We start from the raw sequence: 16,339 nt of genomic DNA, 5'->3' as shown, positions 1-16,339 counted from the left end.
AAGGTACTCTAATTACACCATACACCTTGAATAAACTTGTAACAGTCCAAGGACCACAGTGGTCTCCAAAGGTCTGCTGTGAATGTGACATTATCAGTGTTGCACACTTCATTTAACTCTTAACAAGTAGACATGATTTCTTTAACTGCATTGATGCTCCTGTTAACCAAGGCACTGCATCAGTGTCGTAGGCAACATTTTTTGAAAGGTATAAAAGTAAAAGCATTAAATGTATGTACCTTAATACAGTACATGACCAATGCTGAACGATTCATCACTAAATCTAACACCTGAATCAATTCATATCCTCAGATCACGGTGTATGCTTTGGTAAGAGTATGTAAAAAAAAAAAAAAACTCTTGAAATTGAATTCAAAATCATAAGTAGAGATTGTCGATCAGTACGACAGACTGCATATGTCATAAACCTGTTACTTGTTGGGGCTTAATTTGCCTACAGTGAGAAAGTTTAAACTACATTACCTACTAGCCTTGTTTGCAAAGACCACCTGACTGATCAAGAAAAGACTCAGAGGAAGTTCTCTGATGTGCAGCTTCAAAAGGGAATGGTCTGTCAGATGTAGTAACTACACGTCAGGTTAGGATATGTGTTATTCTTCTAAGCAGAGACGTCCCTATTTAAGACTAAAAGGGTTTGTGGTGTCAAACTGAAATATTTAGCTACTATTTCTTTTGACCTATCTGAATATTGACAGAGTTTCCCACCGATGTGTAGCCGTAGGTCTGAGTCGACACTTTGGTTTTAAAGCTTTGCTTCCCCCCTTCGACTCTCTGCACCTCTGAGCAATATGAAGGCTTCACCTCCATCTTGGCGTGGCTCACCTGGATGGGGACATGCCTTTCCACCCTGGACTGGACTCCGCTGGCTTGTGGGGCTGCAGCTGAGAAGAGGCTGCTGGAGAGATGCTCCCTGAAGCGGCCAAAGAAGCCGCTCCTCTGCCTCTGGACTGAGACGGGGCTCCCGACATTAAGGAGCACCGGCTGTCCCACCGTGGAGCCGCCGATCTCCCTCTGCAGCACGGAGATCTCACAGGGCTTTTCAGCAGGAGGGAGGTGGGTGCTGGAGGAGCCATAGGTCTCTCCTTCCTCTGGAACATAATCCTCCAAGTCTTCAAGGGTCAGAACGTGTCCTCCTTGTGTCAGCATCTTAGACTCCTGCTTTCTGGTTGAGCATTGATCATCATCGTCTTCATCTGGAACAAAGATGACAGTCTCTTGATCATCCTGGTCTTCGCTGTCATCTCCATCAGCAGCGAGGACTGAGGAGAGCTCATGTGGCTCTTCAGGGACAGGGTCAGAGGTCACATGACCCTCCTCGTCTTCCCAGGAGAGCTGGTGGCTGCTGACGTCTCCCTGCAGCTGGGCCTGCACCTGCTCTACCAGCTTGTTGTTTGAGTTGTTGGCATTCGGGTTTTCAGGGGGATACCTTTTTGTTCTGGACAGAGTGGCTGAACGATCGGACCCTGCAGGTGAGATGTTTCTCCTCCTTGGCAGCCTAGGGGACTTATTGACTTTATATTCGATGACCTCCTCGACCTCCACCCACCGGGGCTTGCTCTCCATGACTCTGGCTTCAGCACCCTGTGCTTCAGTAACATATACGGTCGGGATGGTGGTCTTTCTGGTGGTGGGCATCCTCCTCTGCCTGGATGCAGGGGGCTCTGGGGTGGATGTCTCTGAGCGATGGGCACCAGCAAGAGTCAAGCCAGGAGACCTGTGCCTCCTCATCCGCGGGTTCTTCACCACAGTGGTTATAGTCTCCTCACTGAAGACACGGACAAAGAAAGTTATAAAGCTATAAGAAAACTCCAGGCTGCATCTGAATATTGATAGCTTTCACTTTGACTCAAAAAAAAAAACTAGAAAGAAGAGTCAGTAACTCCAGCACTCTTTCTGTCGGGATGCAAATAAGAAGCCTGTGAGAGGAGCTGTAGTAATAAAGTCACTGCTTAAAGAAGACAGCACCCTGGTGAAGACAGCCCATCCTTTCATCATCCTTGTGATAGAATTCTCTGCACTTGGGCTTTAAATACTACACAACAAAGCATCCATGGGGCCCCAAAAAGGAAACAAACACACACTTGCACACAGACAATCAGAGGAAATTGCTGAAAAGTGACTTTATGAAGCCTTGTACCATAAATAAAGTTGCTTTGCCTTGCATTTATATTTATTTATCTTTTACTGAGCAATATCATTCAACCAACCAATCAATCTTTATTTGTATAGCTTCATTTCATAACAAATGTTATCTCAAGACCCTTTACAAAAGAGCAGTTAAAAGACCTTACTTTCATCCATTGATGAACTATGTCTCAAGTTAGACATGACGCTTTGTTCAGTCACAATTACATTTCTTTCAGGAAGTAATGAGATGATCACATGCTGTTCAACAAGGAGACACACTTACATTATGATGGTTTTCTTTGGTATTCTCGTCTCCTGCTCAGTAACTATACAGGGTGAAGAAACAAAAATAGTAGGAGGATTAAAGCTTAAGCCTTTGTTTAGGGACACTGTTCTAAAGATCCTGAAAATGTTTGAATGTAATCAAAAGTTGCAGTTTTCTAAAGATAAGATCATTGTTCCTACCTTCGATAGTGATGGCCTGCTCACCGGTCCGAGCCACAGCAGAGGGGAGAAGTAAATCAGCTGCACACTTGGCACTTCCCAGGCGGTTGGACAACTGGAAAAAGCAGGCAAGATATTTTACAGAGACATTTTACAAGATGATTTATTGTTGACAAAGATCAAGTTATTAAGAGTTGTATAGCCCACACAGAATAAACCTCCACCCTATGAATATTCATGTAAATAACCCTTATAGAAGTTTGTGATTGAAGTTGGATTTTTTTTTTTTATGTGGACCAACCTCACACTCATAGTGTCCCAGGTCTCTTTCTGTCAGGTTTTTTATCACCAAGACCAGAACCCCACTCCGGAGTTCGCTGTAGGTCTGATACTTTTCCTGGTCAGTCAGCAGCCTGCTGTCCTTGAACCACCTGGAAAAGGATACATAGAAGCAGAAAAGAGAAGAAGAATTAAACAACAGAGCAGAGGACGTTTTAAAGGAACTCCCTAACTGAAGTAAAATATTTTGTAAATTTCACTGATGTGTCCCCCTACAAACCTGATCTTGGGGCTTGGGGCGCTTTGTATGACGCAGGTAAACTGGGCGTCCTCGCCAGCAACGAATGTAGCATTCCTCATTTTATTCACAAAACGAGGAGGCACTGAAAAATAAAACAAGTCAAAACATTAATACCTGATTAAATAGGTAGGGTTTATATTTTTTGACCTCCTGGAGCGTTCTCCCGCTTACCCTGAACTGTGATCTTGCCAAGAGTGCTTGCATTGCCGGCTGAGCTTGAGGCAAAGCACATGTACTGGCCAGAATCATCTGCTGTCATGTTATCCAGGATCAGTGTGCAGGAACCATCAGGGTCCTCGATGATAATGTGATGAGGATCCGCCTCCACAGCTCGTCCGTCTGCATCCAACAAGTAAAACAATGTACTGATGAATCACAAAAAGCTTAAGATGCTGTTTGTATACAGAGAAGAGGCTTTGTCTAAGAACATGTGTCAACACTTTTTATTGTTTATTGTTTATAAAATTACTAAACATTTTCTTCATAAGCATATGATCTTAAAAACATGGATCCAATTGCATACCCTTGTACCACGTGATTGTAGGTTTTGGTACTCCAGTGGCTTTGCAGGCCAGCTTAACAGTCTGCCCCAGCTCAGCTGTGCAGTTTGCCAGAATTTCATCAAAGTCAGGAGGACCTGTAAAGGAGGTTCATCACCAAATGTTATGTTCAGAAAATCAAATACATTCTAACTGATAGAAGTGTGCATAAGATACATGGGGGAAAAAAAGAGTGTGTTCCCCTCACTCCATGCAGGCATGCTGTATCGCTGCTGCAGCTCTCTGAAGTCCCTCAGCCACGAGTTCTTGATGGTAACAGTCCGGGCCTGCAGGGTATATTTCCTCACAGAGTCCTCACGTTCATGCCAGATCTCAAAGGCTCGGTCGTCACCCTCCACCGTCTCATTCACATCAATGTTATTTAACTATGAGAGGATGGGGAATACAGAAAGCACAGTTCAAGCGGCTGCTAAGAAGAGATGCCAGAAGAAAATCTTAATGTGAAAGAAGAAGGAGGAGCTACATTAAAGATCTCACCTTCATCATGTTCTTAAAGACGTATGCTTGTGTGTCAGTGTTGCTGTCTCTCTTTGGTTTGCAGATGATGCAGTAGTTCTTAAATAGGAATAGGTGGCGGTGGTGACCTCTAGAGGATGACCTGATTCCTGGAGCCCCTTCCCACACTTGGAAGGGTCCCTGGTTTCCAAAGGTGAAATAAATCAACACACTTAATCAAACAAACAACAATGCTGCAGTAATAGTGAGTGCCACAGTAACTCCATGTACCTGTCTAATTGGCTCTCCCAATACTTCCAGTGTGGCAGGGTAGTTTTCGATCATGGTCACATGGTGTGTATTCTCAGAGCGCTGAGGGAGTGAAGACACCATGGCATATGCTTCTTCCAATAGGCAGCAGTTCTGGCCATTTTTTGCCTTGTTTCGAATGAGCTCCTGCACATGTCAAAGAATACATTTCAATTAAGCTGCAGCAACAGTGATACAGGTCTAAATCCTTCACATGCAAGAGATGTGTTTCCTATGAGAAATGCAAAGAATTGAACCACACAAAAGTGAATGCATATTGTTTGTCAAAGCTGTCACCTTGAGGATTGCCTTGTACTTCTGAATCCTGTCCAGTGGTTGTTGGAGGCCGGCGTTGATGCTGCGTACAGGGGGATCTGCAGGGTCTGCATTGGCTTGGACTTTATCAGTGTACTCCTACAATGGAATGAAGGTATTTATACTTACATAATTTATAGTGGTTTAGGGTCACAACACATCTTAAAGTAGGCTGGAAAAATAATTTACGAGCAAACCAGAGTTCAGCAGTTACAGTTGTGGTGTTACCTTGAAGAAGCGGTGGACAGTTTTATCACTGACAGAAGATTCAGCCAGACTCTGACCAACAAGATACTGGAGGTACTTCTCAAAGCCCTCCTTGTTCTTTAGGAAGCACATGGCCACATCATCGTCAGTGTCACAGTCGGATAGCTTTGGAAGGAATGCCCTTAAAACGATAATTGTGGGGATATTAATGCACTGAAAATCTAACAATGAATGTCACTGGTCTTTAGCATATTTAACAGAAAGGAGAGTATTCTCCAGATTTGGAAAGCTGATGCCTTTACTTCCTTTTTAAAATATCTGACTAAAAGGAGAACTCACTTGCTATGGAAGGACTTGATATCATCAATGTTCCTGAATATGGTGTCCTTCTGGCTGCTGACATCAGGAGGAGCATCGGGGCTCTCTGCATGCTTCAGGTGATGGGAGGTGAAGAAGTCTATCTCTTTCACAAACTCTGATTCACTGTTTATCAGGTCTTGGATCAGTTGGCTAGGAAAGGGACATCATAGTTGGTTATGACATGCCCCGTAGTTCTCGTAATGCTTAGTCAAAATCAGAATTGGGCTTTATTGCCAAGTACATTTACACATACAAGGAATTTGACTTGGTGTTCTGATGCAAAGACAGTTAACAAGGAAATATAAAAACAGCAGAGCTCCTGCTGACAGCTTAAATAGGAATAAGGTACAAATATTAAGGCTATTAGAAAATAATAATAGAATATAAAATATAAAAACACAAAACGTACAAAATGTGCAATGGACGAGCTGTGCAGGTTTGTTCAAGATTGCGTGCAGTGTAAACAGAAAATATTAAGTCCAGTGTGCGTTAATGTAACGCATAGATTCAGCCTTAACATTACAGTAATGTTCTCTGGCTGATGAGAGTCTTTGTTATGTGGGGGGGGGGATCTACTTACAATAGTTTCCTCTTGTATTCTCCCTCAGTAACTTCCTCTACACTCGTCTCTGGAAGGTCACTTGTATCAGCTGAGAGCTGGAGGAAAACACATTTGGACAATTTCTTATTAAAAAAAAGTAAAAAAAAAAAAAAAAAAGTTATGTTATGTTTGCCATCTTTGGCTTTAAGACCTACTTTGAGCTTCTTGTCCAGGTAGGCAGGTGAGACCCAGCCTTGGCGGGATGGTGTAGTTTTGGTAGGTTTTGTCCGAACTAACCATTTGAGTGGATGAGCTGAGTCCAGAACCTCCACATACTGTCCCTCCTTTAGAGAAATGGATTCTTTGCTTGCTATGGTTGGGTTGTAGTCTGCTGTCGCCACATAGATGTCGAACATCTGTAAAAGTACAAAAAAAAAAAAAAAGAATGTTAATGGCAGCACAAATGAACAAAATGTGGAGATCACACTAAACATTTAGGGTAATGTACAGCTGCTAACTCTTGATTTTTTTTCTTTTTTGTGAATGTAAAGTTATTGCAGATGAGATTGTAATTGTAAGATTGCTGTATGTATCTCATTTGAAGTCCAACATTTTAACCAATTATCTTTCAGGAGTATTGAACATGTTTTATTTTCAGAAGTTTTAATGTAAAGACATGTTAAGCCCACTTTAAGTTGCTTTTTGGAAATTAGTTTGTAGTTCATGTTGTAGTGTAACATTAAGGTAGATGAAGACATATAACTGCACAGATATCATATTGTTTTATATGGAGCTGACCTGTCTCATTCAGACTTTATCAGAATACTGTTTAAATGATAACTGGTGGAGGGTGATAATAACAAGCCACATAAAAGTTTAAAGCAATAGAAATCTGGACAGCAAAAAATCGAACAGCGAATGTGTACATCTCACCTCTCCCCGTGCATCTCCTTCATCAGACTCAGAGGACGAGTCAGCGATGAAAAATTTAAATTAAATTGTTTGAGCTGCAAGAATCCGAGGCTTAGTATGGAACATCATATTAGCTCTTGTTGAACAATCACATCTGTGTACAACAAGTGATTTCTGATTCAACTCAGACCAAGATCACTTGCTTATTTATTGACTTCTGCTGTGGAATTGATTGGGGTTTCATTATAATTGAATCAATGTAAAGGTTTTATGTTTTAAATTGGTAACTTTTGTTGTTTTTATAAAGTAAAAATTGTAATGAATCTTAACTTATTGCTCAAGGTGATTACACAAAATAGCATAAAGTCCAACTGGCAGCTGCAGAGCTCTTAAAAAAACAACTTGTTATTCTTCTCCCCCTGGCTCGTGAAAAAGATCTCCAGCTCCTTTAATTTGCCATGTTGACGTTTGTGTGAAGCATTCAAGAGGCAACAGAGAATGACTCTTGTCATCTGCACCTGCAAAGAGAACCCTGCTGCATATTGTCTGCCCAGAGTCAAGAAGGCTCATAACGCTGTGATTTGATTCGTGGTTAAAAACAGTCACTTTCAAAAAAGATGATCTTTTAAATACTTAATTTCTTAATTTGATACATCTCATAATGTCATGTATGTTTCTGGACTACTTTCTATCCTGTCTGATACCTGACATTGATGTTAGTAACAAGAATTTGTCCAATAATTATTATGGTTAAAGTTACAGTTTTTTTTTTTTTTATAATCGCTCAATAGCAAAACTTCACATTCTGTAGTTTTCAGTAACACTTTCCAGGATGCTCACAGATCACAAATCAGCTGACTCCCCGTTATCCAGCATTTTGTTTCAACTATAGAGAACACCACCCAGTTTGTAACTACTGGCTTAATGGAGGGTTTCCTCAGTTTACAATAAAAAAGATTGTTATTGTGATATCCTATCATTTTGCAAACATGTACACATCAATCGTAGAGAGCAGAATCTATTATGTGAAAACTCGGCCCTGCCCTCTTTTTTCCCCCCCCTCCCTCCTGCATTAAGCAAACAACCTATTCTCACACACCCTCACTTGAATTTCCTTGTCTGCTGGAGCTCTGTGTGCACTGAGGAAACGGTAAGGAGAAACTCTACAGGCATTATTTGTTTAACAATTCCACGTATTTCTTAGAAATAGTTGGAAATGAAAAGAGAAAGACTGTTTGGAATCTATCACGGTACAGAGGAAGTTGAGATGTTGATGGAGCAGTTGTACAAAGATTCATTCTAAAAGTACTGTGTTTATAAGCTTGTGAGTGTTTGACGGCTGCATAGTAAAGTCAGCAGGTTTTTAAAGTTGTTTTTAAACTTAAAATGAGAGTTTTAAAAGCAGCATTTCCTCTCAGTCTGTTGTATTTATTTGCGCCTGTCCCTTTCACCACAAGCAGAGTAAGGGCTCTCCAATTAGTGGGTCATTTTTCCTCGGGTGTCACTATGGTAACCTCACAGCTTGCAGCTCTGTTGATTGCCTCTCCTCGGAGATGTTATCCACTCGTCATGATTAGAGAAACGCTGGCTTATCATTTTATGGTGCTCATCACACCAGAGCGTGAGTTGTGTAAACATGTTATAGCCGGCTGTGAAAGCTGGTTTCTTTTTAAAGCTGACTCATGCCGGAAGACTCTGGTGGATAATATGTGTCACCCCTCCATACGACCTCACCCACCTTCTTTTCCTTTCCTCTCTGCTCCTCCTCCCCTTCAGCTATGGCTGGACCCAGGCCTGTGGTGCTGAGCGGGCCGTCCGGGGCGGGGAAGACCACGCTGCTGAAGAAGCTCATGAAAGAATACGACAGTGTGTTTGGCTTCAGCGTCTCCTGTAAGTGTGCCGCACCATGTCAGAGCATTTCACATTCATCCTTTTTCAATCTGAGGATCATAAAGAAGATGTAGCTGTATACATTTTACATTTCATATAGAGCTGCAACTACTGATGTCCTATTGTTTTATTATTCTCTTTGGTAAGAAGTCAAACTGTGAAATGTCCAGAAGTAAAAAGTAAAATACCTTAAAACTAAAAAAAATAAACAAATTGAAATCTTCATGAAAACCTTTAACTACATCACAATGATATGAAACAGGAAAAACACCAACCATAGAGACATAATTGCTTCTCTTCGAGCCATTTGTTTCTGACATTTATGACACAGATGTCTTTTTTTTTTTTTTTTCTTTTTTTTTTTTACTCCTCAGACACAACAAGAAAGTCTCGTCACGAAGAAGTGAATGGCAAAGGTACAACATTCTCCTCTTTTTCAACCACTGTAACCCTTAATCAAATTATATTTGTCCGTGGCACCACAGCTTTCTTAATCCTTATGCTGATGTTTTTCAGATTATCATTTTGTCACACGAGAGGCGATGCAGACGGGGATAGAAAACGGAGACTTCATTGAGCACACAGAGTTTGCAGGGAACATGTACGGGACGAGTAAAGCGGCTGTGCAAGACGTCCAGGCCAAGAACCTCATCTGTATACTTGTGACTGACATGCAGGGTGTGAGGAGCATTAAAAGGACCGACCTCAATCCCATCTACATCTCTATCCAGCCGCCATCCATGGAGGTCCTGGTAAGCACAGCCAGATATACACTGCATTACATCACCAAACCGCACTGCACTCCTGTGTCACTGCCAGAGAGGAGTTCCTGGGTGTCACCTCAACTTTTCTTTGATCCACAGGCACCTGGTAATACAGGTTTTAATTGTTGCTTTAAATATCCAAGTAGGCAGCCCAGGTTCAAGTCTTACCTGTCGCTCCTTTATCACATGTCATTCCCCACTCTATCCACTGTCCTATCAAATAAGGCAAAAATCCCCACAAATAAATCTTAAAAAATATATATGTGTATACATTTCTGAACGCCCTCTGTTAAATGAGCACTTTGTCGATTTGTGTCGTTTCAGGAACACCGTTTAAGAGGCAGAAAAACGGAGTCAGAGGAGAGCCTCCAGAAGCGTTTACATGCAGCCAGAGTGGATATGAAGAGTAGTAAGTATCTATTCTTTGTCTGCATAAAATGTAATAAAAACGAGCTTTTTAAAAACATAAATCTAAACATAATTCTATCTTCTCTCTCCTTCTAGGTAAAGAGCCAGGATTATTTGATACAGTAATTGTCAATGATAATTTGAAGGAAGCTCATGGGCAGTTAAAGGCATTTCTTCTTGAGGTGAGTTACTGGTGCAGCACTCACACCTTAACTTGAAATGATCAAAACAAAACAAATGCTACAAGTTGAGCATCAACAAACAGGCTTTATAACATTTGCACAGAAGGCTTCACAGGCTTTTGATTTATGGGAAATTTAAACGAGCCAGTTTAAAGCTAAAACCAAATACTAAACTCAAAGATGAATTAAATCATTTTAAGTGTTAGCATGCCAGGCTAATCAGCTTGATAGCTATGTTAGTAACCCAGCCTTTCTTCTAAGATATTTGAAGTCAGCTTTTAGCTTGAGTATTAGGAGTTACAAGTCCAACATTAAAAAGCCATCTCGCCAAACTTGCTCTTCTTGCACGGTGGAGGCATTCAAGCCAGAGACAGTATTGAACCTGTGCACACTGCTATCTCTTCAGCAAGAGTTGCATGGTCTTGTTCCACATTTTTTTTTATAAATTGTTGTAGATTTGTCTGTTTTTCAAACATTACCTGTGTAGTCATACACTTTTTCTTCTTCTAGGAAATACAAAAGGTCAAGAAAACCAACGTGTCTTCGTAGGATACCGCAGCATCCTTGCACCTTTTTAGTCCAGTCGATCCACTCCTCACAAAATCACAGACCTCCTCTCAAGTCGAGAACATTCCCTCCGCTGGTCTGTGAAGCTCAGATGTCCCTTTGACATGGTATTCAGGAAAAGTTATTACCAAATGATATGTAAAGTGGAACTTTTTTTTTTTTATTATCAACAGGAAGCATTTCCATGTTTTTGTTTTTATTTGTATGACGAAAATATACTCCAACAATGCTTACTTGTAAAGTGTGGGGCTTTGTTTTCAGTGTGTTTGAGGGCAGAGTCGACCGATAAACAACACAAGCGGAGAAACAAAACTCATTCCATTATGTGGACAAACCGGTCTTATCAAGGGTGGGGCAAAGTACAATTCTGGATATCTTGATTAGAGAGAGTTAGTTATGCTACCTCTCATTTGAGGTCTTTCTTTTTCTACAACCCGTCACATCATGGTGATACAGATGTGCAGTGTGATGAATAAATCACAGACTCAGTCAGGGTTTGATCTCAGGCCCCTGCACATGATTAGTTCAGGGGGGGAAACTCCAGCTCTACAACTGATTTCTGAAAATATGGTGGCTGTTTTACTTTCATAAGGTTCATGTAGTATAACTTTACTGATTAAATCAACTATTCCAGTATATCTTCTTACAGGTTGTTGTACATTTTTAGGGTTTGTGCTTGCTAAACTCCATGTAAGTGTTTAAAGTTGTGCTTCAGTAGGATTAAATCCCAGGGTAGAGGTCGAAACAGTTGCTTCAAACAAACCAAGGACACCATATGTCACGAGGATAACCGCTCTAAAATAACAGATGAAATGTTTACTTGGAAGTTGTACTTTTTTTTTTATTGTCACTCTATCATGTTGTTGCTTCACCTGTACAGTAAAATGACACTTTTTTGACTTTGAAGGAAAATTAAACACTTTTTATTCTCAGAATGAAACACACCCACGTGTCCTTTAAGATGTCTGAGTAAGTTCTCAGTCATCCAGGTCATGGTCATTTGAAAGCTTGATCCAAAGGAAACTGGACTTGTTAAAGATCTTGACCAGCCCAGTTGCCTTTGGATCAAGCTTCGAAGTCCTTTAGACTTTCTGTAATTTGTTATGTTTTGCCATTAACAACTTTCTCTCAAACACAGTGAAAGCATACTTAATTATTTTTAGACACTTTTGTAGTACCAGTCCTTTGCAGAACGGTTTCTGTTATTTAAATTGTCAACCTAAATACATTTATAATGTGTAACTGTTACATTATAGACATTTAGATGCATGAAGTCATCTGATTTGATTTGTACCATGTAACCGGCCCTTACTAGAACGTGTTTTGTGAAAAAATGTCATTGTGTATGTCTAATCCATAAAACCTCCAACAGTACCACCGTTATTTCTGTTAACATTGAAATACATTTGTCACAGTACAATAGTGGAAGAAGACTGTGCCGTATGTGTTCTATAAATAAGAAGTGGTGAAAGAAACTGGCTCCACTTATTTTTTGCAGTACATTTATTTGATTCAGATTTAACACTGAGTACTTATACACATTTCCAAAAACAACACATGTACAGTAAAAGCAGTTACAATGTGTTAGTGCTTACATGTTTCATACTTGATATGATTCTTGTAACTAACAGACTCTGTAAAACAACACAAACTCCAACAAAGGGCACTTATTCATACGCTTCTTATTCAACTGCATTGAAAAGGTAGTACGGTACATTGTGTCAGCTCGAGTACAGTCACGCGCACAAATATTTATTTGCGGTTAAATACGATATAAATCTGGTTACTCTGGATAAACAAATCTGCTTTGGAGAAGCAAACACATGCAATCACTCATCTAAACATCTATCACTTACATGTAAATCTATCTGTGAGATTCTGTAAATTCACTGCATAAGCAGACAGTAACGTCAAAGACAAGCAAACATTCACTTCACAATCGATGGAGGATATTTTGCTTCACAACAATAAATCATGTTAATGCATCGCGTAGCGCTATTTGATGTGAAAATGGTTTCCATTTCTACTACTACTACTTTTTTTTCACAAGCTGCTCAAACCATCTTTCACAACAAACCAAGTGACACCAGAAGTAGAGTCTTATTTTGTGGAACTCTTGAAACTCTTGAAATTGAATTCAAAATCATAAGTAGAGATTGTCGATCAGTACGACAGACTGCATATGTCATAAACCTGTTACTTGTTGGGGCTTAATTTGCCTACAGTGAGAAAGTTTAAACTACATTACCTACTAGCCTTGTTTGCAAAGACCACCTGACTGATCAAGAAAAGACTCAGAGGAAGTTCTCTGATGTGCAGCTTCAAAAGGGAATGGTCTGTCAGATGTAGTAACTACACGTCAGGTTAGGATATGTGTTATTCTTCTAAGCAGAGACGTCCCTATTTAAGACTAAAAGGGTTTGTGGTGTCAAACTGAAATATTTAGCTACTATTTCTTTTGACCTATCTGAATATTGACAGAGTTTCCCACCGATGTGTAGCCGTAGGTCTGAGTCGACACTTTGGTTTTAAAGCTTTGCTTCCCCCCTTCGACTCTCTGCACCTCTGAGCAATATGAAGGCTTCACCTCCATCTTGGCGTGGCTCACCTGGATGGGGACATGCCTTTCCACCCTGGACTGGACTCCGCTGGCTTGTGGGGCTAAGTAAAAAGTAAAATACCTTAAAACTAAAAAAAAAAAAAACAATTTGAAATCTTCATGAAAACCTTTAACTACATCACAATGATATGAAACAGGAAAAACACCAACCATAGAGACATAATTGCTTCTCTTGGAGCCATTTGTTTCTGACATTTATGACACAGATGTCTCTTTTTTTTTTTACTCCTCAGACACAACAAGAAATCCTCGTCCTGGAGAAGTGAATGGCAAAGGTACAACATTCTCCTCTTTTTCAACCACTGTAACCCTTAATCAAATTATATTTGTCCGTGGCACCACAGCTTTCTTAATCCTTATGCTGATGTTTTTCAGAATATCATTTTGTCACACGAGAGGCGATGCAGACAAGGATAGAAAACGGAGACTTCATTGAGCACACAGAGTTTTCAGGGAACATGTACGGGACGAGTAAAGAGGCTTTTCAAGACGTCCAGGCCAAGAACCTCATCTGTATACTTGACATTGACATGCAGGGTGTGAGGAGCATTAAAAGGACCGACCTCAATCCCATCTACATCTCTATCCAGCCGCCATCCATGGAGGTCCTGGTAAGCACAGCCAGATATACACTGCATTACATCACCAAACCGCACTGCACTCCTGTGTCACTGCCAGAGAGGAGTTCCTGGGTGTCACCTCAACTTTTCTTTGATCCACAGGCACCTGGTAATACAGGTTTTAATTGTTGCTTTAAATATCCAAGTAGGCAGCCCAGGTTCAAGTCTTACCTGTCGCTCCTTTATCACATGTCATTCCCCACTCTATCCACTGTCCTATCAAATAAGGCAAAAATCCCCACAAATAAATCTTAAAAAATATATATGTGTATACATTTCTGAACGCCCTCTGTTAAATGAGCACTTTGTCGATTTGTGTCGTTTCAGGAACACCGTTTAATAGACAGAAAAACGGAGTCAGAGGAGAGCCTCCAGAAGCGTTTACATGCAGCCAGAGTGGATATGGAGATTAGTAAGTATCTATTCTTTGTCTGCATAAAATGTAATAAAAACGAGCTTTTTAAAAACATAAATCTAAACATAATTCTATCTTCTCTCTCCTTCTAGGTAAAGAGCAAGGATTATTTGATACAGTAATTGTCAATGATAGTTTGGAGGAAGCTCATGGGCAGTTAAAGGCATTTCTTCTTGAGGTGAGTTACTGGTGCAGCACTCACACCTTAACTTGAAATGATCAAAACAAAACAAATGCTACGAGTTGAGCATCAACAAACAGGCTTTATAACATTTGCACAGAAGGCTTCACAGGCTTTTGATTTATGGGAAATTTAAACGAGCCAGTTTAAAGCTAAAACCAAATACTAAACTCAAAGATGAATTAAATCATTTTAAGTGTTAGCATGCCAGGCTAATCAGCTTGATAGCTATGTTAGTAACCCAGCCTTTCTTCTAAGATATTTGAAGTCAGCTTTTAGCTTGAGTATTAGGAGTTACAAGTCCAACATTAAAAAGCCATCTCGCCAAACTTGCTCTTCTTGCACGGTGGAGGCATTCAAGCCAGAGACAGTATTGAACCTGTGCACACTGCTATCTCTTCAGCAAGAGTTGCATGGTCTTGTTCCACATTTTTTTTCATAAATTGTTGTAGATTTGTCTGTTTTTCAAACATTACCTGTGTAGTCATACATGTTTTCTTCTTCTAGGAAATACAAAAGGTCAAGAAAACCAACATGTCTTCGTAGGATACCGCAGCATCCTTGCACCTTTTTAGTCCAGTCGATCCACTCCTCACAAAATCACAGACCTCCTCTCAAGTCGAGAACATTCCCTCCGTTGGTCTGTGAAGCTCAGATGTCCCTTTGACATGGTATTCAGGAAAAGTTATTACCAAATGATATGTAAAGTGGAACATTTTTTTTTTATTATCAACAGGAAGCATTTCCATGTTTTTGTTTTTATTTGTATGACGAAAATATACTCCAACAATGCTTACTTGTAAAGTGTGGGGCTTTGTTTTCAGTGTGTTTGAGGGCAGAGTCGACCGATAAACAACACAAGCGGAGAAACAAAACTCATTCCATTATGTGGACAAACCGGTCTTATCAAGGGTGGGGCAAAGTACAATTCTGGATATCTTGATTAGAGAGAGTTAGTTATGCTACCTCTCATTTGAGGTCTTTCTTTTTCTACAACCCGTCACATCATGGTGATACAGATGTGCAGTGTGATGAATAAATCACAGACTCAGTCAGGGTTTGATCTCAGGCCCCTGCACATGATTAGTTCAGGGGGGGAAACTCCAGCTCTACAACTGATTTCTGAAAATATGGTGGCTGTTTTACTTTCATAAGGTTCATGTAGTATGACTTTACTGATTAAATCAACTATTCCAGTATATCTTCTCACAGGTTGTTGTAAATTTTTAGGGTTTGTGCTTGCTAAACTCCATGTAAGTGTTTAAAGTTGTGCTTCAGTAGGATTAAATCCCAGGGTAGAGGTCGAAACAGTTGCTTCAAACAAACCAAGGACACCATATGTCACGAGGATAACCGCTCTAAAATAACAGATGAAATGTTTACTTGGAAGTTGTACATTTTTTTTTATTGTCACTCTATCATGTTGTTGCTTCACCTGTACAGTAAAATGACACTTTTTTGACTTTGAAGGAAAATTAAACACTTTTTATTCTCAGAATGAAACACACCCACGTGTCCTTTAAGATGTCTGAGTAAGTTCTCAGTCATCCAGGTCATGGTCATTTGAAAGCTTGATCCAAAGGAAACTGGACTTGTTAAAGATCTTGACCAGCCCAGTTGCCTTTGGATCAAGCTTCGAAGTCCTTTAGACTTTCTGTAATTTGTTATGTTTTGCCATTAACAACTTTCTCTCAAACACAGTGAAAGCATACTTAATTATTTTTAGACACCTTTGTAGTACCAGTCCTTTGCAGAACGGTTTCTGTTATTTAAATTGTCAACCTAAATACATTTATAATGTGTAACTGTTACATTATAGACATTTAGATGCATGAAGTCATCTGATTTGATTTGTACCATGTAACCGGCCCTTACTAGAAC

General features: G+C 40.1%; 3 protein-coding genes across 3 annotated transcripts; 2 read left to right on the top strand and 1 right to left on the bottom strand.

The window, feature by feature from the left end:
- Window positions 1-341: 341 nt before the first annotated feature.
- On the bottom strand, window positions 342-6,881 carry im:7140347 (obscurin). The gene is made up of 16 exons (XM_020626333.2): window positions 6,833-6,881; window positions 6,115-6,315; window positions 5,939-6,015; window positions 5,338-5,508; window positions 5,020-5,179; window positions 4,774-4,890; window positions 4,459-4,623; window positions 4,210-4,368; window positions 3,920-4,097; window positions 3,696-3,809; window positions 3,344-3,511; window positions 3,152-3,254; window positions 2,894-3,023; window positions 2,614-2,707; window positions 2,432-2,474; window positions 342-1,786 (listed from the first exon to the last, which is right to left on the bottom strand). Exons 2-16 carry the CDS (start codon window positions 6,313-6,315, stop codon window positions 685-687), a joined length of 2,982 nt encoding a protein of 993 aa, XP_020481989.2. The 5' UTR covers window positions 6,833-6,881; the 3' UTR covers window positions 342-684.
- A 90-nt stretch (window positions 6,882-6,971) lies between these two features.
- Window positions 6,972-12,097, top strand: LOC109975160 (guanylate kinase-like). The gene is made up of 7 exons (XM_065954185.1): window positions 6,972-7,961; window positions 8,588-8,701; window positions 9,076-9,117; window positions 9,218-9,453; window positions 9,790-9,874; window positions 9,970-10,055; window positions 10,566-12,097. Exons 2-7 carry the CDS (start codon window positions 8,590-8,592, stop codon window positions 10,602-10,604), a joined length of 600 nt encoding a protein of 199 aa, XP_065810257.1. The 5' UTR covers window positions 6,972-7,961; window positions 8,588-8,589; the 3' UTR covers window positions 10,605-12,097.
- Window positions 12,098-13,483: 1,386 nt separating this feature from the next.
- On the top strand, window positions 13,484-16,290 carry LOC109976159 (guanylate kinase-like). Its single transcript, XM_065954187.1, has 4 exons — window positions 13,484-13,853; window positions 14,190-14,274; window positions 14,370-14,455; window positions 14,966-16,290. The coding sequence occupies exons 1-4, from the start codon at window positions 13,644-13,646 to the stop codon at window positions 15,002-15,004; spliced, it is 420 nt and encodes a 139-aa protein (XP_065810259.1). The 5' UTR covers window positions 13,484-13,643; the 3' UTR covers window positions 15,005-16,290.
- The last annotated feature ends 49 nt before the right edge of the window (window positions 16,291-16,339 follow it).

Source organism: Labrus bergylta, chromosome 4, assembly GCF_963930695.1.
Source record: "Labrus bergylta chromosome 4, fLabBer1.1, whole genome shotgun sequence".
In the NCBI taxonomy this organism is placed as follows: Eukaryota; Metazoa; Chordata; class Actinopteri; order Labriformes; family Labridae; genus Labrus; species Labrus bergylta.
Note: the sequence above shows the minus strand (reverse complement) of the source record. Positions and strands in the feature narration are given on the sequence as shown.

Excerpts from the sequence above, each read along its gene's own strand:
- im:7140347 (XM_020626333.2), bottom strand. The coding sequence starts at position 6,315 with ATGTTCGACATCTATGTGGCGACAGCAGACTACAACCCAACCATAGCA. Across the intron at positions 3,512-3,695 it reads TACAATCACGTGGTACAAGG|ACGGACGAGCTGTGGAGGCG; the intron begins GTATGCAATTGG and ends TGTTGGATGCAG. Across the intron at positions 2,708-2,893 it reads TGGGACACTATGAGTGTGAG|TTGTCCAACCGCCTGGGAAG; the intron begins GTTGGTCCACAT and ends TGCTTTTTCCAG.
- LOC109975160 (XM_065954185.1), top strand. The coding sequence starts at position 8,590 with ATGGCTGGACCCAGGCCTGTGGTGCTGAGCGGGCCGTCCGGGGCGGGG. Across the intron at positions 8,702-9,075 it reads GTTTGGCTTCAGCGTCTCCT|ACACAACAAGAAAGTCTCGT; the intron begins GTAAGTGTGCCG and ends TTTACTCCTCAG. Across the intron at positions 9,454-9,789 it reads CGCCATCCATGGAGGTCCTG|GAACACCGTTTAAGAGGCAG; the intron begins GTAAGCACAGCC and ends GTGTCGTTTCAG.
- LOC109976159 (XM_065954187.1), top strand. The coding sequence starts at position 13,644 with ATGCAGACAAGGATAGAAAACGGAGACTTCATTGAGCACACAGAGTTT. Across the intron at positions 13,854-14,189 it reads CGCCATCCATGGAGGTCCTG|GAACACCGTTTAATAGACAG; the intron begins GTAAGCACAGCC and ends GTGTCGTTTCAG. Across the intron at positions 14,275-14,369 it reads CAGAGTGGATATGGAGATTA|GTAAAGAGCAAGGATTATTT; the intron begins GTAAGTATCTAT and ends CTCTCCTTCTAG.